The sequence below is a fragment of the Halichoerus grypus genome, chromosome 5 (assembly GCF_964656455.1).
Source record: "Halichoerus grypus chromosome 5, mHalGry1.hap1.1, whole genome shotgun sequence".
NCBI lineage: Eukaryota > Metazoa > Chordata > Mammalia > Carnivora > Phocidae > Halichoerus > Halichoerus grypus.
The window spans coordinates 157,137,161-157,164,261 of NC_135716.1; the positions used below are offsets into that span (position 1 = coordinate 157,137,161).

The 27,101-nt window shown below is 41.2% G+C and overlaps 3 protein-coding genes across 7 annotated transcripts in view; 2 read left to right on the forward strand and 1 right to left on the reverse strand.

Annotated features, from left to right (window-relative positions):
• The window catches only part of TRIT1 (tRNA isopentenyltransferase 1), a 196,679-nt gene that overhangs the window by 40,216 nt on the left and 129,362 nt on the right, over positions 1-27,101 (forward strand). The window lies entirely within an intron of this gene.
• Positions 1-27,101, forward strand: part of MYCL (MYCL proto-oncogene, bHLH transcription factor) — a 91,166-nt gene that overhangs the window by 479 nt on the left and 63,586 nt on the right. The gene's annotated exons all lie outside the window — the stretch shown is intronic.
• MFSD2A (MFSD2 lysolipid transporter A, lysophospholipid) overlaps positions 1,054-27,101 on the reverse strand; it is a 54,484-nt gene continuing 28,436 nt past the window's right edge. Inside the window, exons 14-16 of one of the 4 annotated variants that reach the window (XR_013448232.1) lie at positions 19,935-20,062; positions 12,581-12,726; positions 1,054-4,602 (exon numbers count right to left, since the gene is read on the reverse strand). Coding sequence is in view for 1 of the 4 variants with exons in the window: in XM_078073331.1 (XP_077929457.1) it covers positions 20,017-20,062 (46 nt within the window). In the remaining 3 variants the exon portion in view is untranslated. Of the gene's footprint in view, positions 4,603-12,580; positions 12,760-19,742; positions 20,063-27,101 lie in introns of those variants that run through there. The other 3 variants (XR_013448231.1, XM_078073331.1, XM_078073340.1) reach the window with 3 other exon arrangements.

The following is a 27,101-nucleotide window of genomic DNA, read 5'->3' on the forward strand; positions in this document are numbered from 1 at the left end:
CCGAGGCTGGCGTGGCGGGGGAGGGGGTGGGTCGGTGAGGGCGCGTGGGCCCAGCCCTGGGTTTCTGGGCGTGTCCGCCATCGCCCCGCTCGCTCTTCCTCCGGGCTGGGAAGGTGGAGGCTCGCCCTACTTCCTGTTTGTTCCGTGTGCTCTGTGACCATAGATGGTCAGGTCTGGGGCCGCGCGGAAGCCTCCGCCCCGCGGTTTTGGAGTCCTTCCTCCCCGCGCGCTGGGTGTGGTCGCCGAGAATAAGACGAGCGGAATTAGAGAACACCCTGCTCCGCTCCGCTAAAATCCGGCTTGTGAGGCCGCCTCGCCGGGAGCGGGGCGTGCCCTGCTGCCTGCCACTTAGTCCGGGGGACGTTCTGCTCGGCGGCAGCAGCCGGGGGTGGGGCGGGGGTGGGGGAGACTCGCTTCCGTGCTCCCCCGGCCTGGGATCAGCTTTGTTCCCTCAAGGCTCACACTTTCCAACCGGTGATTATCCTCCCACAAAGATTTATTTCCAGAAAAATTGGCGAGTGCTACTGTTCCCACTCCTTCAGCTAAACTTCTGTGACAGCTCCAAGCTTCAAGTTGAATGCAGGCGTTATATGCCAAAGTCACTCATTCAACAAATACAGTTCTTACAATAACAGCTACCATTTACTGCGTGCTGACAACGTGCCAGGCCTGTGCTGAATGGTTCAGAACATTTTCATGTAATCCTAATAGGAACGCTCTGTGGTAGGTACCATTATGGCCTCCAGTTTTCAAAATGAGTAAGCTGAATTACTTGCCAAAGTCACAGAGTAACTTGGAACTTTGAAGGGAACACACTTATCTGATGAAACTCTATGAATTTAACCCCTACCATAGACCATACCAAAATAACATTTGCCACAGTTTCGAGACGGTGATGCCTCTGGATAGGGAGACATCCTGGGTTCCATTCCTGGCTTGGGCACTTTACTAGGGGTTAGATTGGCCAGGTTACCTGACTTGGCTGAACCTGGGCCTCTTTCTAATTTTATGACTTCCAATATGTTAAAAAAAAAAAATGACTACATGACAAAATATGGTACAAAAAATGTATATTTTAAATATTTACATTGAACAAAAACACTGTGTCTCTCTCGCACACGCACATACAACACAAAAACTTTAACTTTATTCAAACATAACATCAAATGGTTATATTTGAGTGCTTTATGTATGTGAAGCCTATGGCAAATATCCTCCCTCGCCCTCATTGTAAGCAGCTCTACATTTAGCCCTAAATGTCTTTCTGAATTTAGAGACAGGAAATACTTAGACATGCATCCCAGAGGAAGGGGAAAGAGAGAAGGAAACAGGAAGGAGAAGAAAGAAAGGAAGAAAATGGGGATAATGATTTGTGGGGTTGAAATGAGAAACAGAAGCAATAACCTATATGAAACCACATTATTAAGTGATTCTTCGTAAAGAGTGCACACATGAGTAAGTCACAACCCCGGCCCCCAAGGAACTTTTCATCTTTTAAGGAGTCTAAGCACAAGTACTTCTAACTCCAGTGGGAGGCAGTTTAAGAGCAGTATCTACCACTTTTATTTATTCATTTACTTATACACCGAAAAAAAATACTGAGTTCTTCCTCTGTGCTAGGCACCATGCTACTTTGCACAAGGCACAAGGAAGAGTATGTGAATGGACAAGTCAGACTCTCACTGCCCTCATGGAGCTTACAATCTATTGGGGAAACAGGTATTGCCATCTGGGGCAGTCATCAGAAGTGCTGACTATTGGCTTCTAGCTTTTTCCTCCTCACTGATCTTGCCCAGTTTCTTATCCATGGTGGGCTCTCATCAGACACATGTCCAATGAGTACCTGGAATTCAGAATAGTCATTTCCTGGGCTGTGATGGGTGGGGAGAACATTGAAGAGCAAACATGAGTAAACAGTAGTGGAGGTGGACCCAGTGACTAGCTGAGGTGAGAGGATCCTATAGGAGATGAGGATGAAGAGAAAGAGGTTGAGCAACCCGTGCCAGACAGGAGAGGTAACACCTTAATGTGAAAGCAAGGAGGAGCTGGTCAGATTACATTTTAGAAATACAACTCTAACTGCAGGGTAGAGCATGGGCTTCTGCGGGGGGGGGGGGGGGGGGGGGACAAAGAGGCAGGGGGATCTGTTAGAAGACAGGTACAAAGGTAGCAAGGGTCTGAATCGAGGCTGTGACATGGGGATGCAGCAGAGATGCCATTGTTATAAAAGGCATCGTAAGGAGGAAGATGACAAGGAGAAAGACAAATGGCAGGGGGATGATCTGAATATGAACCGCCAGGTTAGATCTAGTTCCCCAGGTATACACTCCCATTGAATACTATGTTTCCCTTCCTGGCAGGTATCACAGCCTAATTAAATAATTATCTGTACACTTGTCTTTTAATGTTTCTTTCCCTGTAAGTAACTTGAGGTTAGAGTCTTTGCCTCTCTGGCACAAAATTGATACTCAATAGATATTTATGGGAAAATGTGACTAACTGAAAAGGGTGAGAGGGGCTAAGGTGGCTCTGAGACTTGGAGCATGGGTGAATAGAAGGCGGCAAGAAGACTGGATCAGGGCTTGGGGGTTTTGAGCCTCAGACTTCAAAATCATCCAGCCTGGGAAAAGAAAGGAATGCAGTGAATCATTTTGCAAGCAGAATCGCCAACAGAGATTTGATTGATTCTCACAAAATTCCCTTCTTCATGTGTTTTGCCACTTTCGTATTTTGCCTGGATTTCAGCACATTCTAAACCTGCAGAATTGCTTTGTCTCTGAGGGTGCCACCCAAGATTCTTCCTTATCTCTCTGAGTTTCAGACACAGAAGTCTGGCGGTTCATCTGGAGCATTTCCCAGCCTGGCTCAGAGGATTGCCTGTATCTGTGCAGCCTGGCTCAGAGCCTGTCTGTATTTGGGCAGATCCTGTATCCCCCTGCCAGAAGGGATTGATAACAGACAGCAATCTCTGTGAGCCCATATTTCTTCCTCTCCTAGAATAGGGTCCCAAGTCTCCAGCCTGAGTTAGGGTCTCAGGTCCAAAAATTACAAATCAACAAAAGAAATATTGGCAATATAATATAGTGGTTAAGATCTGGCTTTGATGTCACTCAGACCCGAACTTGAATCCCACTCTGCCACTTACTGTTTGATCTGGGTCTAGTCAGTTAACCTCAAAGAAGGATATTAATACCCATCTTGAATGGTTGATATGAAGATTAGGAGAGAATTTATAAAACATCTGGCTCACAGTAAATATGAATGAGAAGTAACAATTATTATTCAATACATATAGTCTATTGTCTGTGTTCCTGGTGAAGGCCACCAGAAAGCAAAATAAGGTCTGGATGGTTCTACCAGAGCCATTGCTGTTACTGCCCCATCACCAGAAAGTTTCCCCACAGTGTCTGCTTCTTTACATTGCTACGTTTTGATTCAAAGTCTGGACCTGTGCCCTTGGCTGCGAGTAAGACTAGATAAATCAATTAAGAATATGAATGCTGGGGCGCCTGGGTGGCTCAGTCGGTTAAGGGGCTGCCTTCGGCTCAGGTCATGATCTTCCCTCTACCCCTTCCCCCTGCTTGTGATCTCTTGCGTGTGCATGCTCTTTCTCTCGCAAATAAATAAATAAAATACTTTTTTAAAGAAAGGAATATGAATGTTTTTGGCTGTAGATAACAGGACACATGAGTTTGGTGACTTTTTTCTTAAGTGTATTTTTCCCAAGAAGAATAGAGGTAGGCAATTTTACTGGCTCAGTAAAATCAGCTGATACCTCTGTGATTCAGTTAGACTTATCCTTAGAGTTGCAAGTTGGCTGTCATAGCCCAAGCCATCACATCATGTTTAAGGAAAGAGGAAAAAGGAAGAGGAAGGTACAGCATCTGAAATTGGAAAGCTAGTTTTCTGAGGAACTCCACAAAGCATACCCTGCTTTCTGTCTCATAGCCAGAACCAACAGTCAACAAACATTTCAGCTTCCTGGTCCCTCAAAGAGACACTTCCAAGGTGCACATTTCACAGTGTTTCTGAGGGTCCCCAGAAGGACCAAGCCCCAGCTGCCCACAGCAGTAACCCACTCATTAATGAGTCCTTTACTGGCTTTTCTCCCTAGCCCAGAGTCATTTATCTCATGGAACCCATACTAAAGAGAATGGGATTAGCTGGCTCTGCAACCCTAAGAAAGTGATAGCATTGTCAGCTTTGATGCTGTAAGGGGCACTCTCTGTCTGGGATGTTACCCAAATATATAAAAGGGTTGCAGATGCTGAGTATCCAGTAGGAATGATAGATGTCCACTATAATATATCCCGGGAATGGCCCAACATCAACATATACCCTTCTTTCTATACTTACACTTCAAAAATGAAACAAAACTCCTCAGTAAAACAACACCTTTTATAACCTAAATTGTCATCACCGTACTCACCCCTCTACCCCCCCAAAAGGAATTGACAAAACTCTCATCAGTTACTTCATCCAGCTCCAAGTCCAAGATATCCAAATAATGTGTGTCTTCTGCTAGTTCCATAATGATGCTTCCTCAGTGTTCCTCAGCCTATGGACTGATCTTTAAAGTCAACCACCACAACATAGTACATCCTATATATGTTGGGGGGAAAGGAGAAGGAAATTAGATACAATATGTAACTACTGAACTGACATGGCAAGAAACATTTCTATAGCAATCACAAGGTCTTAGTTGATGGTTTTGACTTCATGACTTTACATATCCATTACCCATTCCATATTCTCTGTCTTCAACCAGCACTTCAGTTCATCAGGGTCACAGCGATTGGAAAAGAAAGAGGGCATGAAGGAAGCATGCTGCGGTCTTCAAGGATCTGATCAAGAAGTGGCATATATCACTTTCACTACATTGCGTGAACTAGAATATAATCACATAGCTTGTAGTTGGGGCTATGAGGTTTTTCTTCTTCCTTCTTTTTTTTTTTTAAGTTAAGCCCATCGTGGGGCTTGAACTCAGGACCCTGAGATCAAGATCTGAGCTGAGATCAAGAGTCAGATGCTTAACCAACTGAGCCATCCAGGCGCCCCAGGACTATGAGTTTTCTATAGGTGACTCAGACCTTCTCTCCTAAGGGATTGGAGGTCTTGCCTGTCCTGCCTGTAAAATATTCCCATAACATTCTGCACTAAACATGGCAGGAGCAGGAGGACTGCTAAGGATCCCCTGAATTATATCCCTAATCCTCCCTTCCTATAGTATAGTGACAGTTCTCCTTTGCCTTGATAATAGGCTCATTCACCCGAGCCAACCATCATAATCCAAGACATGCATGTAAAGTTTAACAATAGGCTCTCCAAGCCCAGATTTGTAGCATTTGCCAATTTCTGTAGTATAAATACTCCCACCGTGGCCAGTAATATGTCACTGAATATAGAGTTGAGAAAAAGACACTGTGCTATATGGAATAATGGCTCTCCAAAGATGACCACATCCTAATCTCTGGGACCTGTGAATATACTATCTTACATGGCAAAGGGACTTGGCAGATGTGATGAAATTAAGGATATTGAGATGGAGAGATTATCCAGGTAGGCCCAATGCAATCAACATGGAACCTTATCAGGAAAGGAAGTCAGCGTTAGAAAGAGATGTTACAAGAAAGCAGAAGTCTTAGTAATACGACCAAGGAATATAGGCAGCCTCCAGAAGCTGGAAAAGTTAAGCAACCAATTTTCCTCAGAGCTTCTGGTAGGAACACACCTGTGCTAACACCTTGATTTTAGCCCACTTCCGATTTCTGATCTTCCAAACTCTAACAAATTTGTGTGCAGCCACTAAACCTGTGGTAATTTTTTATAGCAACAGTAGGAAACTGACACAAGCACCCAGTCAACTCCTGCAAACCTGTATGAGCTGCCTCTAGAACACCAAGTTAACTTTTTTCTTTTTTATCTCTTACCTAGTGACAAGACAAGCCCAAATTGGCAAGTGGCAGCCTTACTGTGCAGTCCAGTGGAAGTATTCCCATGTCCTCTGGTGGGAGCATGCCTCCCTTGGGTAATAGAACTTGTGAAGAGCCATGCTCAGAATCACAGAGACATGAAGATCAACATTTAAGGGTCAGTTAGATAGGACAGAATTGCCACTCCATATTTACCCTCTCTTCCTGCGTTCCATCTATTTTGTTCTACGTGAAAGGCTACTGCACATTTGCTTACCGGTTCACAACTTACAGCGCTTCCTATAGAACTTCAGTCTCGTAAGGTGTTGTCCCTTACTTACGGCCATGGATTGGGCACCTTTTGTGCCCATTGGTGCACCTTTCTACTCCAGCCATTGCTGTGGCTACCAGGTGCTTGCAGGTGTGACCTAACAGCCCATGGCTTCCACTGCTTTCTCCAAGTATCTTGCTTTCTGCCCCAGGGCTTCTTTCATGGAATTCACCTCGTGGGTTGTCTGTGGGAACTTGCACTGTGATTTTGATACATGTGTCAACCTAAAAGTGCCAACTTGAGAGTTCAAAGGAGTTAACCAGCAACTGGGAAACCCTTGACCAATGAAGGACAGGAGCCAGTGCATAAATATTCCCTCTTCCTTCCCTGGTTGGACAATTATGAGGCACATTCTACAGTGCTGCAGAGTATCTCCAGCAGAATCGACATCCACATGCCCAAAGCAGTGACCTTCTGGATCAGTCGTCCTTGGATTGGCTTTCCTGGTTTGCCTGTTTTACCCTTCCTAGTCTCTGACTCCTGTTCCTTGGGATCACTCCTGAAAATAAACTACCTGTTTGCAAGCCCTTGTCTCAGACTCTGCTTTTGGGGGAAATTAAGTCTAAAAGATTTGGTAGTAGAAGTGACCCAAGAGAGACACCTGGGTGGCTCAGTCGTTAAGCATCTGCCTTCGGCTCGGGTCATGATCCCAGGGTCCTGGAATCGAGCCCCACATCGGGCTCCTTCCTCAGCGGGAAGCCTGCTTCTCCCTCTGCCACTCCCCTGCTTGTGTTCCAGCTCTCACTGTGTCTCTCTCTGTCAAATAAATAAATAAAATCTTAAAAAAAAAAAAAAAAAGAAGTGACCCAAGAAAGCAGATTCTCAGCATAGGATTCTAGAACTGGATCAGACCTCAATGAGCACCCCATTCCTGGTGATTCATGCAGTAGTGATAACCCTTGACAATGCAGTAGCCTCATAATTACTAAAATTCTCACCAGTGGCATACTGTAATAAGGTGTATAAGAAAGGTGAAGCGTTGACTTAAGAGACAGAGGTAACATTTGAATGGCTTGTGGCAATAGTATTATAAGTATTATGGTGTCAGCTGGCTTTAGTTAATGGCTTTTGAAGTCTGGGGAAAAAAGTTAACAGGTTAGCAAGCAACATAAATATCTATATCTATAGCTATATATCTATATATTTCAACCCTGGCTTGAGTGTTACACTGAACTGAACTTACTCCTTCATCAGTCATTTCTTTCTGTCCCTTTCCCTAACTTCTCTGCTGCATGTGGCAGTTCCTAAAAGTTCATTCTTAGGTTCTCTATTCCTTATTCTTTCCACTGATGAATTACCCTTGTCTCATGTCTTTAGTTATTATTTAGTTTCATTTCAGTGTCTCTCTGGTGTGTCTGCCATCCTTTTATTTAGCTTTAGGTTCTTGAACATCTTGCTTCAAATGTGCTAAATGACATTAGACGGTGTGTCAGTAAATCGCCACAAGATGGCAGCCTTGCTAATTTTGGCTTCAAGTTGGAGGGAGTAGGAGTGACTTCTAAAAAGACTTTAATCTTATTTATTTAACATTTGTTGAAAGCCTGCTCAATACCTGGTCTTTTAATATATTAGTATTGGGTTTTAAAAAAATTCACGGAAGTTAAGTATAATCCCCTTTGCAGATGAGAAAACTGAGTTGAAAATGGTTAACTTGCGCAAAGTCAGGACCTAGATTTGAAACCAGTTTTCTGACTCCAAACCCCATTCTCTTTCCATTACGTAAGTGAATCTCAAGCTACAACAGTATTATTTAGGGGTTTTTGTTTTTGTTCTCGTTTTAATTACAAGTAACCGAAAACCAACTTGAGCTAGTTTAACAACAACACAATAAAGCTTTTGGGAATGCCTCATGGAAGCCTAAAAGGAAACGATGTCTTGGCTTTAAAAGAGAGAATAGAGCTAGGAATTGGAAAGCCTTCAAGACTTAGAGGAGGAAGGACAGAAAAATGGGGGAGGGGAAGAGAAAGGGAAAGCTGGGGTGGTCTAAGAGATTAAACTCTGCCCCATTCCTCATTCAACTAGAATAGTCCCATTTTTAATGCATTTTACCTATTGGGGCCCCCATGTCAGGTTCTGTTTGAAAAATAAGGATTATAGGGGTGCCTGGGTGGCTCAGTTGTTAAGGGTCTGCCTTCAGCTCAGGTCATGGTCCCAGGGTCCTGGGATTGAGCCCCATATCGGGCTCCCTCCTTGGAAGGGAGTCTGCTTCTCCCTCTCCCACTCCCCCTGCTTGTCTTCCCTCTCTCACTGTGTCTCTCTCTGTCAAATAAATAAAATCTTAAAAAAAAAAGAAAAAGAAGGTTTGGATATATTAGACAGTACTTTTAAACCACTGGTGTAATGTATGAAGCCATTCCCATATTACTGGACATTTAGGGCTGGTGAGGTTTTCCTAATTTTTCACTCTAGTAAGTAAAATTGTGATGCATATTCTTTCATATTGTACTGGACAGTGCATGAAGCCATCTAGTACTTCCATTTCTCCTGGCCTTTACAACTTCCCTTAAGGGAGGAACGGGGTGAGGAGTGTAGCCTTAGGCAATTCTAGCCTGTGCCCAAAGGCCAGTGCTACTTGGGCCTTCCCTGATGGTCAGCCAGTCCAGAAATACTTAGCGCGCATCTAACTACATGCCAGGTACTACTGAGCACTGTGGACACAATGGTGAATAAAATAGGTACAGCCTGTCATCATGGAGCCTTGTAGGGAAGACGGACATGAAACAGATAGTCCACTAAATAATTACAAGAATCAGAAGCAAAGTGCTGTGTCAGAGAAGTTCAGAAGGTTAAGGAAATACACAACACAGTGAGATGACCTAATATCGGGGGAGAGGGGGAATTAGGGCAGGCTGCCCTGAGGAAATGTTATTTAATCTGAGACTTGCGCGATCGAGCCCCATGTCCAGCTCCACACTGAGGGTGGAGCCTGCTTAAGATTCTCTCTCCTTCTCCTTCTGCCCTTCCCTGCTTGCACATGTGCGCTCTCTCTCTCTCAAAAAAAAAGGAAAATGGAAGGTACACAACAGAGCCAATATGAAATCCTACAAGCATATGTTGATTAGAGTTTAGTCCAACTGCCTGAGACTCATTCTTGTTCACTGTGGTTTTTGGCTCCAGTGTCTGGGCCCTTGATTCCACCCTCTGAATCATCCTTTCTTTCTCATAAGAAAATTCAGTTAGCAACTGGGTAGCCTCAAGGCCCTTCCAGCCCTCTGCCATGCAGTTCCAAAGCCAATGCCAATGTTTTAGGCTTTTGTTATGGCAACATCCATACCAAACTGTTTCATTATTGCTACATAGTGAATCACCCCCCAAATTTAGAAACTGTATAAATTTGAGTCCTCTCAGAAGCAGATGCCAAGGATGGAATCAGAAGTCCAAGGAGGCAATGCCTGTGAAAGATAAAGATGAGAGGAAGTAGGAGTAGACAGGGAGAATCTTCAGACCATGATGTGGGACCTACACCTGTAACAGAAAGATTGGGTAGAAAATGCTTCAGAGTTGCATTTTCTGAAGCGGGGCAGAGAAGCTCTGAAGAAGACTTGGCCAGGCTTATTTCCCATTACAGCCCCACATGAGGGAGAAATAGCCCAGCTTCAGTATGCCCACTGGGCTTAGTCATCAGCTGGGACTAATCCAGGGAGAGTGTGCCTTGGCATGAATGTCGTGGCAAATCCCAACAGTATGACAGTTGGCAGATGTCAGCTACCTAAGTTCTTCACAGCAGTTCTTTTCTAAAAGGTATATCTAAGAGCTCATGCACACAGTCCGTCCCTTGCACTGCTCAGGATCCAATCTTCCACACATCTTTGGAAAGCAGCTCCTCCTTCCAGGCCTCTCTTATTGAAGGAAAACTTAGAAGAGGGAGGTTAATGGTATGAACTATAGCTCCCATTGCTGCAGATGGTTGAATTGTCTCTTTTTTTTTTTATTAATTTAGAGACTCTTACTGTATATTACAGGTATTAATCCCTTTTCAATTCCATATATTGCAAACATTTTTCCAATTCATCCTTTGACATTGTTATTTTTTCCCTTATTAAAAAAAATGGATTTTTCTGAGGTCAAATAAACCTAACTTTTCCTTGATCTTCTGAGCTTTTCTCTTGTTTAAAAGGTCTTTCTAAATCTTAAATTATATGTTTAGAGTCCAAAATATTTTCTTAAAATTTTATTTTTTTTAACCTTTAAACTTTAATGCACCCAGAATTTATTTCTGAATGTAGTGAGTTTGGGAGTCCAATCTTACTTTCTTTCTGGTGGTTGGCTAATTGTGCCAGTGCCATTTATTAATTTTACTAAATAAACCACACATTCCTCACTGAATTAAAATACCATTTTGTCATTCCTAAAATCTTCACGTACACATGTCTGAACTCAGTCTATTTTCATGCTAACATTTACTTTTTCATAATCCGTATTTTATTATTTTTTTGATGATCAGAACACAGACACTATGAACAATTTGTACATAATTCTAAGTATTGAAAATCTCTCAAAGTTACATGGCTGTAATAATTTTTTTTATGGCTGTAATAACTTTCGGAACAACTTTGCAATGTTCTAGCTTAAAAGTTACAATCAATTTGTTCATAAAAAGAGAGTATCAAATACCAGTATCTTAAAATACTGATGAACTATTAGGTGTAAAACACATATTTATAGTTAAAATCAAGCATAATGCCTATACCGTAAAATTTTCGAATACTTCATATCCCATTAACAAAGAATGAAAAAACGAGATCATACCATGCAAAAGATGTCACAGATGGCATACAGTTATGACAGTTGTTTTGTTTTGTTTTAAGGTTTGATTTAATATATTTTTATTTAGAAAACTTTACCCGATATTAGAGAGTATATATTTTCATCAAGCATTTCCATGGAGCTTTTGTAAATATTGTCCATACTCTAGACCATGTTCTACCTTTGTTGAAAACAAGTCTCAAATACCAAAGAATCAGTATTTTACTTACCACATTGTGTGGTAATTGGAGGACAATAATAGCAACACCTTAAAATATTCTGTATGTTTGGAAATATTAAAACATACTGCTAAACTGTTCAAATAAGACAGCATATAGGAAATCAGAAAATACTTAGAGCTGACTTAAAAAATACGATATATTGGATGCCTGGGTGACTCAGTCGGTTAACTGTCTGCCTTCGGCTCAGGTCATGATCCCAGGGTCCTGGGATCGAGTCCTGCATCGGACTCTGTTCAGTGGGGAGTCTGCTTCTCCCTCTGCCCCTCCCCCTGCTTGTGATCTCTCTCTCTCTCTCTCTCACTCTCTCTTTCTCTCTCTCAAATAAATAAATAAATAAAATCTTTTAAAAAAATACGATATATTAGGGGCACCTGGGTGGCTCAGTCGTTAAGCGTCTGCCTTCGGCTCAGGTCATGGTCCCAAGGTCCGGGGATCGAGCCCCGCATCGGGCTTCCTGCTCGTGGGAAGCCTGCTTCTCCCTCTCCCACTCCCCCAGCTTGTGTTCCCTCTCTGGCTGCGTCTCTCTCTGTCAAATAAATAAATAAAATCTTTAAAAAAAAAATACGATATATTAAAGCTTGTGGAATGTGCTTAATGCATAGCCTGAGTGTTCATATTAGAAGATAAACCAATTACTTAAAAAGCTGAACGTTGGGGTGCTTGGCTGGTTCAGTTCGTAGAACACGCAACTGACTCTTGATCTTGGGGTGGTGTGTAGAGATTGCTTAAAAATAAAATCTTAAAAAAATTTTTTTAAATAAAAGCTAAGTGTTAAATTCAAGAAGTTAGAGAACAACAGAACTGATCCAAACAAATAGAAGTAATGAGATATAAAAATAAGAGGAGAAACTAAATAAATAGAAAACAAATACATGTGATTAAAAAAAGATTGGCAGGACACCTGGGTGGCTCAGTCGTTAAGCGTCTGCCTTCGGCTCGGGTCATGATCCCAGGGTCCTGGAATCGAGTGCCACATCGGGCTCCTTTCTCAGCTGGGAGTCTGCTTCTCCCTGTTCCCCTCCCCCAGCTTGTACTTGTGCTTGTTCTCTCTCTCTCTCGCTCTCTCTCTCAAAAATAAATAAATAAAATCTTTAAAAAATAAAAATAAAAAGATAAAAAAAGATTGGCAGAGGCAAAAGCTGATTCTTTGAGAAAAGTCATAAAAGAGACAAAACTCTAGTGAAATGATGAAGAGAAGGCACAAAAAAATTTTAAGTAAAAAAGAAAACATACTACAGATAAAACAGAGACTGATGGAGTAACATATTTAAAAACTATTTACCAAAACAAAACAAAACAAAACAACAACAAAAAACTATTTACCACAGCTCACCCTCTAGCCAACATACCTCACATCCATCAAATATGCAAAATACATTCAACCTCCTGCCGGGACATTCTCATCACATTATGGTGTCAGCTCAACGTACAGGACCTCATCCTCTAAATGAGGTCGAGTTGTAGATGAAACTCTTCAGATGTGGTTCCTCTTGATCTGGAGATATGTGAAATGAATAAATCAAGTTGTCTGCAACACAAACATAGTATACATTGGTGTTATGGGGTTAGGATAATGCAAAAAACATTTAAAAAGGTGGGGAGGGATAGGAAAAAGTCAGTGTTTCATAGCAATTCTGAAACCCATGCAATTCTGAAACCCCCAAACCCCATGAATATGTTTCTATTTACTTGATTGTGATCCAGTCCTACTTCCTGGGAATGATTCTTTGTGGCTCTGAGCTGCTTTGTGGATTTGTGATTCTTCACTTTGAGTCATCCTTCCTTTCTTTTTTTTTAAAAGACTTTATTCATTTGAGAGAGAGAGGGAGAGAGCATAAGCAGGAGGGAGGGGCAGAGGGAGAGGGAGAAACAGACTCCCTGCTGAGCAGGGAGCCTGATGCAGGTTCATCCCACGATCCTGGGACCATGACCTGAGCCAAAGGCAGATGCTTAACCCACTGAGTCATCCAGGCGCCCCTCATCCTTCCTTTCTCATAAGAAGTGGCTCATATTCCACTGGGTGATGTATGGAATTGTTGAGTCACTATATTGTACACCTGAAATTAACATAACACTGTATGCTAACTATACTAGAATTAAAATTTTAAAAAGGAAATGGCTCATATTTGCTGCTGTGTAGACTTCACAGACTGCTTCTTACCCATAGAAAGTTGGGAGTTTCCAGGGCTCCTTTCATTTTGAACTGTCCTTTTCACTTGAAGCTGGTGGTGTTTCCACAATGTAGTTCTCTTACATTTTATGTTTTTGTGAAGCCCCTTTCTACCTTGGTCTGAGATTCAGTATACTAAAGGAAAAACACCCTTAAGATTTTTTTTGTTAAAGGTTTATTTTATTTATTTTAGAGAGAGAGCGCACATGCACTCTGGGGGAGGGGCAGAGGGGGACAATCTCAAGCAGACTCCTTGCTGAGCCCAGACCTGTCATGGAGCTCAATCCCACAACCTGGAGATCATGACCTGGGCCAAAATCAAGAGTCAGACTCTCAACCAACTGAACCACCCAGGTGCCCCAACACCCTTAAGATTCTTAAAAGTTCTCTTGTCTAGTAAGAACAAGAGTAAGAGGGATTTTATTTATTTATTTTTAAAAAATATATTTATTTAAGTAATTTCTACACCTAACGTGGGACTCAAACTCACAACTTCAAGACCAAGAATCGTGCACTTCTCTGACTGAGCCAGCCAGGCGCCCCAGGAAGACGTATTTTAACATTCTTAGAGGCCACTTCATTTACTTGAGAGGATCCATGAAATGTGCACTTAAAACTTCCTAAAATCTTAACAAAAATTCTTAAAACTGCACTCTCGACTCCATCTTTATCTTAAGAGTATTCTTCCTTTGAGAAACTTTTGTTGGCTAGAAAGACTGTCCTGAGCCCCTCACATACCCTCTAAACTCTTTGAAGCTAAACAGTTCCCTTTTTAGCTTATCTCTCTCTTCCTGTACCTTATCATAGACAGCTAAAAGAAACCAGTTGGCACTTAGAACATTCTGCCTAGAGATCTCCTTAGCCAAATTCACCCATACATTAAGTGTACTTTTTATTTTGTGTTTTATCACAGATGACATTCTTATTTATTTATTTTTTATTTATTTATTTTTTATTTTGGGAGTGAGTGAGTGAGCACGTGGGGGGTAGGAGGATGGATGGGAAGAGGGAGAGGGAGAGAGAGAATCTCAGATCTCAGGCAGCCTCCATGCTCAGCAGTGGAACCTGATGCAGGGCTTGATCTCATGACCCTGAGATCATGACCTGAGCCGAAACTAAGAGTCAGACACAACCTACTGAGCCACCCAGGAGCCCCCAAGTGACATCGTTCTGAGTGTTTTACTACCGCATTACAGGAGTTGCCTTTCTCCTACCTCCAATGACAATTTCCTTTCTTGCCTTCAAATCATCACTAACAGTCTCCTTGAGGCCCTGTCAGCTTCCAGCCACTACTGGTCCCAAGCCATTTCCACATGGTTTAGGTTTTTGTCACAGCAGCATAATACTTCTAGTATCAATTTCTGTTCTCGTTATCTATTAGTTCATAAGAAACCACACCAAAACTTACTAATTAAAACAATAACTTATTATCCCTTATGCTTTGGTGGGTTGACTGAGCTCAGTTGGGCAGTCCTCATTTGGGGTGTCTCATATGATTACCCTCAGATAGTAGGCGGGACTGGAGCCATCTGAAGCCTTGACTGGGCTGGATATCCAAGCTGACTCATTCACGTAACTGGAAGTGGATGCCGGCTTTCTGCTGGGAGCTTAGTTGGGTCTGTCAATCAAAGTGCCTACAGGTAGCCCATACACAGGGTTTGGGATTCTCACACTATGATGTCTGGGTTCTGAGAGGGACTATCTTTTTTTTTTTTTTTTTTTAAAGATTTTATTTATTTATTTGAGACAGAGAGAATGAGAGAGAGAGAGAGAGCACATGAGAGGGGGGAGGGTCAGAGGGAGAAGCAGACTCCCTGCCGAGCAGGGAGCCCGATGTGGGACTCGATCCTGGGACTCCAGGATCATGACCTGAGCCGAAGGCAGTCGCTTAACCAACTGAGCCACCCAGGCGCCCTGAGAGGGACTATCTTAAGAAAAAACATTCTAAGATTCCAGATGAAAGCTACAGTGTTTCTTATGATCGGAGGAAGTCCCAGAACAGTACTTCCTCTGCATTCTACTGATTAAGCAAGTCAGCATTCTGTTGATTAAGTGAGTCATTAAGTCCATTCCAGGTTCAAGGGGAGGGATAATGCCAGAGAGGCAATGAATCATGTTCATCCCTGGAGACTATCTACAAAATCAACTTTTGTAACCTAAGGGCAGGGAGAAAAAATTTTTAACTCTGAAAAGTGCAACTTGAATGGATTAGATTATATTAAAATCAAAACCTTTGGTTCAGTGAAGGACTGTGTGGGCAAAGTGAAAAGACAGATGACAAAATGAGAAAAGATACTTTCAGTGTCTAATGCCAGTAAGAGATTTTTATCTAAGAGCAGAGTTCAGCAAACTCTTTCCATAAACAATCAAACAGTGAGTATTTTAGCCTGGTTTTGTGATCCATTTGTTCTCTGACACAATTTTTCAACTCTACTGTTGTAGCTGGGAAGTGGCCACAGGCAGAAAGTGAATGGGTGTGACTCTGTTCTAATAAAATTTTATTTACCAAAACTGGAAGTGGGCCAGTTTGGGTCTGTGAGCCGTAGTTTGCTGATCCCTGATCTAGAAAAGACAACGAACTCCTGTATATCAACAAGAAAAATACAGCAACTCCAATTTTAAAAATAGAAAGGGATATAAGTAGGCAATACACAGCAGAGGAAAATCAGAAGAGTAATAAGCATATGAAGAGATACTTAAACTAAATTATAATCAGAGAAATATAAATTAACAATGAGATATTGCTTTACATCTAATCAGACAGCAAAAATTAGGGAGATAATGGTGAGCTTTGTTGAGGAAATAGGGACTCTTCATGATGGGAATAAAGACAGGTGCAGGGGCACCTGGGTGGCTCAGTCTGTCAGATAAATAAATAAAATCTTAAAAAGAAAAAAAGACAGGTGCAACTATTCTAGAGTACAATATGGTGGCACATAGTTTAATAGTGTATGTGTATACCTAATGACCCAGCAAATCTGCTCCCAAGTCTGTATCTCAATGAAATTCCCACACAAGTCCTTAAGGAGTCATGAACTAGAATGTTCATTGCAGCATTACTTGTGGTGCAGAAGAGTGGAGACCATCTGAATTTCTGTCATCTGAAGAGTAAATACATAAAATGTAGTGAATGTACACCAAAGAGTACTATATAGCAGTTGGGAGCAATGGATTAGATACACAGTGCTGGTTTTAACAAGTCAGAATAAGTTATAAACACAAACCACTTATGCAAATGTAAAATATATAGGCACAAAACAATATCTGTTTTGCAAGAACACAAACACGAAGCTATATATCAAACACAAACAAAAATTACAGTGGTTGTCTATGGAGTAGGAAAGGAAGTAATTATGGAATGAAAGGGAATATATAGAGAGAGAACATTGCATGCACCAATGATGATAATGTGCCATGAAATGAGGAAAATGATTAACTGCATCTGAGGTTAAAATAAAAATAACAGATAATATAAAATGCCAGAGTGTCAGTTTTTCTTTTGAAGGAGTAAAGAAGGCAACTCCATAGGAAGATGAACCTCAACAAGAACTGTGAACCCCCCCATTCAGTTCTCTTTACTTGGGATTAGCCACACACAGGCTAGCATGTGAAAGAGTGTGCTGGGTAGCCAGCATGAAAAACATCTGAACAATAGTGTGCAATGTCTGTTTGAGGTTACCAAGGTTTGAATTCGTGTATTCCAAATTCTGAATGTGTATTGATGACAGTGAAAGAAGTGTAGGTTATATCTGAATCCGCCTACCCATGCATAGTATCCAATATGCATAGTATGATTCCATTTTCATTAAAAAATACCATTGTAGGGATGCCTGGTTGGCTCAGTCAGTAGAGCATGCAACTCTTGATCTTGGGGTTGTAAGTTGAGCCCCACATTGAGTGCAGAGATTATTTAAAAAAAATAAAATCATAAAAAATGTACTATTATATATTAATACATATATACATACAAAAAAAGTTGGAGGACTTTGCTCTAAACTGTTGACAGAGGTACCCATGGGGTGGGTGTGTCAGAGATTGGTCAATAATTCATCAAATCTCTTTCCTCTTCCTTGTAGACACCCATTAGCTTATATCTCTCAGCCACCCTTGCAGATAGGAATGAACACGTGCCTGAGATCTGGCCAATAGAATTGACAATTTTCTGTGCTCTTTCTCCTTCTATGGCTACTTTGGAAGGTCTGTGTTCAATATGGAGACACAAGATGAAAGGAGCCTGGGCCCCTGAATCATTGTTTAGAAGAGAGCAGTTTAATGATCAGAAGGAAAAAATATTTTTTATTTTATTAGGCATCTGAGATCTCAGGGTTTGTTAAACTGCTAGTATACATTAACTCATACAGCAGTATTTAGGAATCTTTAACTTTCTATATTATACATTTAGGTATTGTTTGCATTTTGTAGAACTTTCTTTTTTATTATTTTTTTCATTTCTTTCTTTTTTTTAAACCAGTAAAAATGGGTTTATTTGGGAATAGCAGAGAATTAGAATCCAGGACAAGCAAGCTACAGCAAAAATCATAGGCAACTTCTTATATTGCATTTATAATTAGCCTTCTATCCAATATATATTTTTTAAATTAATGTTTCATAATTTATAATCAACTCTTTTTCCTTGTTCTCTGAGTAATTCCTTCTTTTTTTTTTTTAAAAAGATTTTATTTATTTATTTGACAGAGACACAGCGAGAGAGGGAACACAAGCAGGGGGAGTGGGAGAGGAGAAGCAGGCTTCCCGTGGAGCAGGGAGCCCAATGTGGGACTCGATCCCAGGACCCTGGGATCACGACCCGAGCCGAAGGCAGACGCTTAACAACTGAGCCACCGAGGCGCCCCTCTGAGTAATTCCTTCTTAACATTTTTGTAGTAAACGCAAAGTTGAATGGTGTTACTGGATGGCTGATTGTCCAAGGTGTAGAAGTATAGAAGTCAGCTTGCTATCCTTTTTGGTTTTCTTTCTCTCTTTTTTTTAAAAAAAGATTTATTTATTTATTTGAGAGAGAGCGCATGTGCCTGGGGGGAGGGGCAGAAGGAGATGGGGAGAGAATCCCAAGCTGACTCCTTGCTGAGCACAGAACCTGATGCAGGGCTAGATCCCAGGACCCTGAGATCACAACCTGAGCCGAAACAAATAGTCAGATGCCACCCAGGTGCCCCTCTTTTTCGTTTTCTTAATTAAGATATAATTTACACACTATAAAATTCACCCTTCTAAGTATACAAAATTCAGTAGTTTTTTTTTTTTTTAAAGATTTTATTTATTTATTTGACAGAGAGAGACAGCGAGAGAGGGAACACAAGAAGGGGGAGTGGGAGAGGGAGAAGCAGGCTTCCCGCGGAGCAGGGAGCCTGATGGGGTACTCGATCCCAGGACCCTGGGATCATGACCTGAGCCGAAGGCAGACGCTTAACGACTGAGCCACCCAGGCGCCCCAAAATTCAGTAGTTTTTAATGTATTTATCAGGCCTTGCAACCGTCACCACATATCCAGAACATTTCCATCACCTCAAAAAGAAGCCCCGTGCCCTTTAGCAGTCATCATTCCCCATGGCCCCCACCCAGCATCTGACAACCACTGATCTACTTTCTGTCTCTATGAATTTTCCCATTCTGTGCATTTCATATAAATGGAATCTACAATATGTGGCCTTTTGTGTCTGGCTTCTTTCACTAAGCACAATATTTTCAAGGTCTATCTATGTTGCATCATATATTACTACTTTACTCATTTTATGTGTGAATACTATTTCATTTACGGATATACCATATTTTGTTTACTTATTCATCAGTTGATGGACATTTGAGTTGTTTCCACTTTCTGACTTATGAATAGTGATGCTATGTACAAGTTTTTGTATGAACATATGTTTTTTCAATTTCCTGGGGTATATACCTGGGAGTAAAATTTTTGGGTCATACGGCAACTCTATGTGTAACTTTTTGAGCAACTGCTAAACTATTTTCAGCAGTAGCTGTATCATTTTGTATTCCCACCAACAATGTATCAGGGTTCCAATTTCTCAACATTCTCTCTAACGCTTGTTATTGTCTGTCTTTGATTATGGCAATCCTAGTGGGTATAAAGTGGTATTTCATTGTGGTTTCAATTTGCATTTCCCTAATGATTAATTTATTTCTATTTTAATGTGTGTGTGTGTGTGTGTGTGTGTGTGTGTGTGGTGATGTGAAATTACTTTGCTATAGTGATAAGGTATTTGTGGATTATATGTTAAAGAAAACATAAAACACAGAGAGTCGGTTCTATTCTCTCCCATGTTTTTCATTCATCTCTTCTCCCCCACAACAAACAAAAAGACAATAAATTCATTTTAACTTCTTTATGTAGCAAGGTGGCTAGGTGGGATACAGTTTGGGAGTCAGTGCTTCTCATAAGTGAAATTCATTAATACCCTTCTCTCCACCTCCACATATCTATTTAAAGCTTAGTCAGCTCAGGCTGCCTTGACAAAATACCATAGACGGGTGGCTTGAAAAACAGAAATTAATTTTCTCACAGTTCTGGAGGCTGAAACGTCTAAGTTGAAGGTGCCAACTGATTCGGTTTCCATTGAGACTCTCTTCTTGGCTTGCAGACAGTCACCTTCTTGCTATGTCCTCACATGGCCTTTCCTCAGTGCATGCTCTTCAGGAGGGAGAGGGGGAGAGAGAGAGAGAGAGAGAGAAAGAGATGATGCGAGTACTCTGGTGTCTCTTCTTATAAGGACCCTAATCCTAACAGGTCAGGAGAGCCATCCTCCTGACCTCATTTAACCTTAATTATTTCCTTAAATGTTCTATCTCCAAATACAGCCACACTAGGGGTTTAGGGCTTCAACATATGAATGGGGAGCAGGGAACACAAACATTCAGTATATCCATTGATTTCTTAAGAACCTCCCGAGAAGGGGCGCCTGGGTGGCTCAGTCGGGTTAGCGTCTGCCTTTGGCTCAGGTCATGGTCCCAGGGTCCTGGGATCGAGCCCCACATCAGGCTCCCTGCTCAGTGGGGAGCCTGCTTCTCCCTCTCCCTCTGCCTGCCGCTCCCCCTGCTTGTGCTCGCTCTCTCTCTGTCAAATTAATAAAATCTTTAAAAAAAAAGAACCTCCCAAGAAACAGTGTTGATTTCTGTCCACTATTTGATTCAGACACATCTGAATGCCATCTGATGGATCGGTATGGCCCTGACTGACTGCAGGGAAGCTCAGCTGTGCACTTGAGGAAAAATTCGAGAAGGGGGCTGCATGAGGCTGGCACAAAAAGCCAAATCCAGCAACAGGGACCACAAGAGGGGAGTACCAGGTCACTGCACTGTGCTACACCAAGGGCACCATTCATTTCATAATCTATGTGAGTGGCACTCCCTGGAGTTTCTCGGTAGTGCAGAACCAATGAGGCTGTGCCCTAGGTGGTGGTTCTGAATATGATGTATCTGTAACTACTGGTACCCTTCCAGGAACCATTCCCATCCAGATATTATGGAGGTAGTCTGGGAGAAAATTGCTTTATGCATGTGTTGAAAAAGCTAGGTCACTAAATATCATCTCGGGTGGGGGTTCTTTTTGCTATCTCTGGTACTTTTTCCGAGTTTAGAGTCCTTTTGCCATGGGTCCCTCCCAATTGAGCTTAATGCTAAGGGATTAACTACTAACTAAAGTCCTTTGTCTATAAGCAATGGAGACTAACTCTGGTTAACTTAAGGGGGAACATATAGGAACTTATTGAAAGAAAATGTGAAAATTCACAAAATCAAAAGACAGTCTGGGGAACCAGGTATCAAGATATTCAGAAATCAGGGCAGTTCTGGATATGTAGTTAATAGAAAGCCTATTGAGGATGCTGCCCCAGAATGAATCAGCTCTAAGAGTTTTCTGTTCTTCCTGTCTCCCACTAAAATATTCTTCCAGAGAAAGCACTTCCCAGTGGCCTAGTTGGGAATTGATGCCATCCTCTGACTAGGGAAGGAAAGAGAACCATGACTGACAGCCCACCAAGCCAGCAAGCAGTGGGGGAGGAGACACTCTCCAAAAGAAGGAGCTAGAATGCTGATAGAGAAAAACAACAGATGTCCTTGCATTCCAACCACGGGTTGCCAAGCAACGTCCTCCCACTTTTTTCATACCATACACAACTTTTTAAATGCCTCTGCCTGACATAATATAATTATCTCACAGGCAAGCAAAAAAACCCACACTCAACTCCTTCCAAAAGGATACAACCCATGTCCAGTTATGGCATCCATTCCTTCCCTGATTCTATCAAGATCCCCCTCCATACTTTGAAACTTGTGGACAAAATGACAAATTTAAACATTGCCAACGAACACCGTACACAATTCTAGGGGAAGGGAATAGGGAAGAGAAGGATAACTACTTTTAAATATATCTGACTTTCTGTATATTATTGGATGTAAATTGAAGAAGGAATAACCCTTCAATGTAAATTGAAGAAGGAATAATTCCTCCTGTGTTTCCCCTTTACTCTCATATGACTACCACACTCATAGCACTTCTGACACCAGATGGGGTTTTTTTCTGCAACACTAGCTGAGCATCCTCCAATTTAACTCCATTCTGATGCTCCCTACCTGAAAACAGTGTCAGATCCCACAGGTTACGGGCTCAGTCCTATAAGACTGCTTCCCACCCTTACTTCAGATGCCAATTGCAAACCCAGGTTGTCACCTGTGCTTCTGACCAGCTGGCTGTAAATCAAAGGTTCCCCTGATCCCCTCCTCAGGTTCAATTAATTTGCTAGAGAGGCTCACAGGACTCAGGAAAACCATCTACTTGCTGTGTAATGGTTTATTATAAAAGGTGTGGTAAAGGACACAGATGAACATCCAGATGGAAGTGATATGTGGGGTAAGGTATATGGGAAGGAGCACAGAGCTTCCATGCCCCTCTGGGCATGCCTCCACATGTTCAGCAACCTGGATACTCTCTGAACCCTACACTACTATTGGGATTTTTAAAAAAGATTTTATTTATTTATTTGACAGAGAGAGACACAGTGAAAGAGGGAACACAAGCAGGGGGAGTGGGAGAGGGAGAAGCAGGCTTCCCGCGGAGCAGGGAGCCTGATCCGTCCTGGGATCATGACCTGAGCTGAAGGCAGATGCCCAACCGACTGAGCCACCCAGGGCGCCCCAAATTCTAAGCTTCTAATCATGACTTGGTTTATCTGATGACCAGCTGCCAACCAGGAGCCCACCAGAGTCACCTCATTAGAACAAAAGATGCTACTACCACCCAGGAAATTCCAAGGGATTTAGGGACTTTGCATCAGGACTTGAGTTAAAGACAAAATGCTAGAACAAAAGATGTTCCTAGTGCTCTTATCACTGAGGAAATTAGGAGGGTTTTAGGAGCTCTGTGCCAGGAACCAGGGGCAGAGACAGATATATATATTCTATTATCTCACAAAGTTATACCTCAATAAAAGAGAAAAAATATACATGATACAGCAAGGAAGGAAATACAAGTACAGGCAACAATTCTCACTTACGGAGCTGATTATGGTTTTTATGACTTCTCTCCTCCCCTACCCATTTATATTCTCTTTCACTGGCCAGCACACCGTTGGTCTAGTGCTTTGCCAGGTGGGTTGTGGTAGACAGTCTTCAGGTAGCATCCAGTGGTTCTCAACTCAGGTGTTCATGCCCTTGTATAGTCCCCTGCCACACTGAATAGATCCTAGAATATTTTTGATTACTGGGATTAAGTCCTCCCTCAGGGTAGCTATATCATCTGCTCTTATACTTACTGCTCTGGTTTTCAGCTCTCTTTCCACTTTGGACGCTGGAGATTTCTCTTTCATCTTACCAATTCAGTTACGAGTTTCCTTAAATTTTATCAGGATTTCTAAGTGTTTATAATACAAACGTTTTCAGTTTTTCTTATGTTTCAGATTGCTGAAGTTGGAAGTCCCTGTGTGTTTACTTTTCCATCTCCTCCACTAGACTGCAAGCTCCATAGGGACAGGGAGGATGTTTGGTTCATAATTATGTTCCCACAATCTAGCACTGTGCCTGGTCTATAATGGACATTTATTATATGTTTGTTAAAGGCATGAATGCAAGCAGGGAAGGAATGAATGCCATAACTGGACATGGGTTTCTCCTTTTGGAAGGCATTGAGTGCATTTTTTGTTTGCATGTGAGATTATTACATTCATTAATTAATCAATTGATTAATGAGAAGGCACATAGAAGACTTTCCTCCTTTTTTTTAAAAAAAATATTTTATTTATTTATTTGACAGAGAGAGAGAGAGAGAGAGGCAGCTAGAGAGGGAACACAAGCAGGGGGAGTGGGAGAGGGAGAAGCAGGCTCCTGGCCGAGCAGGGAGCCCGATGTGGGGCTCGATCCCAGGACCCTGGGATCATGACCTGAGCCGAAGGCAGACGCTTAACGACTGAGCCACCCAGGCACCCCAAGACTTTCCTCCTTTAACAAGATTCTCTTTCAGAATTGTTTGTTGCTGATAATTAGACCTTGATACTTGCCTTTTAGATTACCAGTGTTTGGCCTGCAAACATGGTTGTCATTTGAGTTTTACTTCTTCTTATATTTATTTTTTTATAAAACTTTGAAAATCTCTAGAGGAAGTGGAATTTGGTTATGCTGACCTAGTGTTAACACTGACAGACATAGACTTCTCCACGTCAGGCTAAAAGAAACAACATTTATTTATGTAAACAAATTTTGCATTGTTATTTGTAGAATTGTTCTTTAATGGATGGATATTTAAGTGATTGAAAATTTGTATTGTTTAGAATAGTTGTCCCCTAGTCTGTAGAGTTTGACTTGGTCAATTACATGATCAAAAGAGAATTCTTGATTCTTTTTTTCCAAACCTGCACTTGCCTCCATCTTTCCCTTTTCTGAAATTTTATCTAGTATTCAGGTCAAACCCTTAAGAAACAACTGTGAATCCTTTTTTCTTCCCATCCCCCAGCTCTCACACTCCAATTCATTAGCAGTCTTGTTGACTCTCTTCAAAAGATTTCAAGGGGGGCCTGTGTGGCTCAGTCGGTTAAGTCCAACTCTTGATCTCAGCTCAGGTCTTGATCTCAGGGTCGTGAGTTCAAGCCCCGCATTAGGCTACGTGCCTGTGGAGCCTACTTAAAAAAAAAAATTAGAGAATCCAATCTCTTCTCTGAAACCCTATCTACCAAGTCTAAAGTCCCATCATCTGTTACCTAGCCTACTGTGATGGAGCCCTAACTCATCTGCCTGTTTTCACTCTTGTCCCCACTATCAGTTCTCCACTCAACAGCCAGATGGAACTTTTCCAAAATATAAATCAGATCCCATTATATATATATATATATATATATATATATATATATATATATAATGGACTAATTATATATTAGTATATACATTATATTATATATACTAATATATATTAAATATATTAAATATATTTAATATATATTAAATATATATTAAATATAAATATATTAAATATATTAAATATATTAAATATATTAAATATATTAAATATAAATATATATTAAATATAAATATAAATATAATTAAATATATATATAAGTAAATATATATTATTATATATATATAATAATATATATTAGTCCATTATATATATAATGGACTAATGTGAAAGGTATCTGGAAAACTTAGCCTCTTGTGTCATCCCTGGCTACACTGTAGATAGCTAGGGACCATTTCATAAAAATGATGTGATGTTCCATTCCTAGGAAATTTAAAAAAAAAAAAAGGAGGGAGGTGTTGCTGCTATAGGAAGTTATAAATAGCAAATCTTGACCTAATCATCTTGGCTCTTGTCCACACTTCATTGAGCAGCCAGTGCAAACAACCTCTGAGCAGTCAGCATGAGAATGTTGGAAAAATTGTCATAATAACCTGATGTTTTCCAGATAGATTCCTGCTGTTTTACTTGCTTCTCTCATTACAAAGTTGACCTTTGATGAGCTAGTGAAAGGCTGGTTCCTATGATGACCCAGGGTTGCTGCGCTGATGTTATGCCATCACTCAGCAGGAATGAATATGGTGGATTTTGATTCTTTTCAATGATGCCTTCCAGAAGGACCAATGGCCAGAAATACAGTGGGCAAAAAAAGGTTTTCTAAATCTCAGGTAGAGAGGCATACTTACCATGAAGCTGATAAAGCTTAAGATTTAGGACCCCTTCCTTGCATGAGACCCTTCCAAGGGTCTAATTTTGTATTCATACTTACATATTATTTTTCTTAAAAAGAACCCCACCGTTTGCAGTCAAGTTTACAAGCCCTCTCCCCAGGTTTTGTGACAGCTACCAGAAAAAGGAGATTCAGGATGTTGATAACGAGGAACTGGGAGAAAAGAGCAGCAAATGCCATGTCCCTGGGACCTTCTATTTTGCTGACCCCCTGAGAAACCTTCTGAAATCTACTCATTCCAAGTCACTCAACATCCACACCCTTAACTCAACTTTAAGTGCTTTTTGCCCTTCCAAAGAATCTTGGCAAATTGCCAACTGCATGGACCACCATGAGATCTTACTGAAAGAGATAATCCTAAATATCTTAACTATGAAACTATATGTCAGCTGAATCATCTCTTCTCCACAGACTAGCAAGAGACCAGTTTATAGTAGGTAGTTCCACTTGGCCCGCCTCTGTGCCATCCAACGTAAGAGCTGAGCTTCACCGAAGTCCTGGCAGGATGTATGTGAACTTCTTGGAACACAGTAGACTCTCTGACTTATTAAATAAACGGAACTAAGAGTGAGACCCTTTGCTTTGATCTCTGCCCCCAAGTCATGGATGATCAAGACACTCTGGATTTGCATTAACTTGGGTAGCTACATCTTGAGGCAAAATTGTACAAAATAACTGGACGAGTGGTAGTCCTTCCAGGTGTTGCACCCTTCAGTTTCATCATCTCCAAAGTAGGACATTGAAGTCTTGCTGAGTTACATCTTTAATAATACTTTTTCAGTGTTTAAGAACCACCATTTTGAAAGCACCCCATAAAAACTATATGATCCTCAGACCCCACAAAACCTAACTGTACGTCTTCCATACTTCAGGGAGTGGCAAATCAAAAATTTCATTACTTTCTATTTATTTATTTATTTATTTATTTATTTATTTATTTATTTATTTATTTTTAAAGATTTTATTTATTTGAGAGAGTGCATGAGAGAGAAAGAGAGAGAGAGAGCATGAGTGGGGAGGGAGGGGCAGACTCCCGCTGAGCAGGGAACCTGACTCGGGGCTTGATCCCAGAGCCCTGGGATCATGACCTGAGCTGAAGGCAAACACTTAACCGACTCAGCCATTCAGGTGCCCCTTATTACTTTCTATTTAAAGATCAAGTTAATTTAGGATCAATATATTCCTGACTATACTAGGTATGAGAATGTTCCACACTTCCCAGCAATGTGGAGGTCAAGGTAACAACTCAAGTTTTCAATCTGGCTAAAAAAATCACTTTGCTTCTAACTTTACTTAATATTCTATGCCTCCTATTTATTAAGTATCACATTGTCCAGGAGGTTCACCAGGAAACTGCATAGTCAGATAAAGCTAACATATTTTTCCCCCTTAGGTTCTTATAATTGTATCATATGAAATGGGATGATTATAAGAAAGATGGATTCCCCCCCCCAAAAAAAGAAAGATGGATTCCAGGGTGCCTGGCTGGCTCAGTCAGTG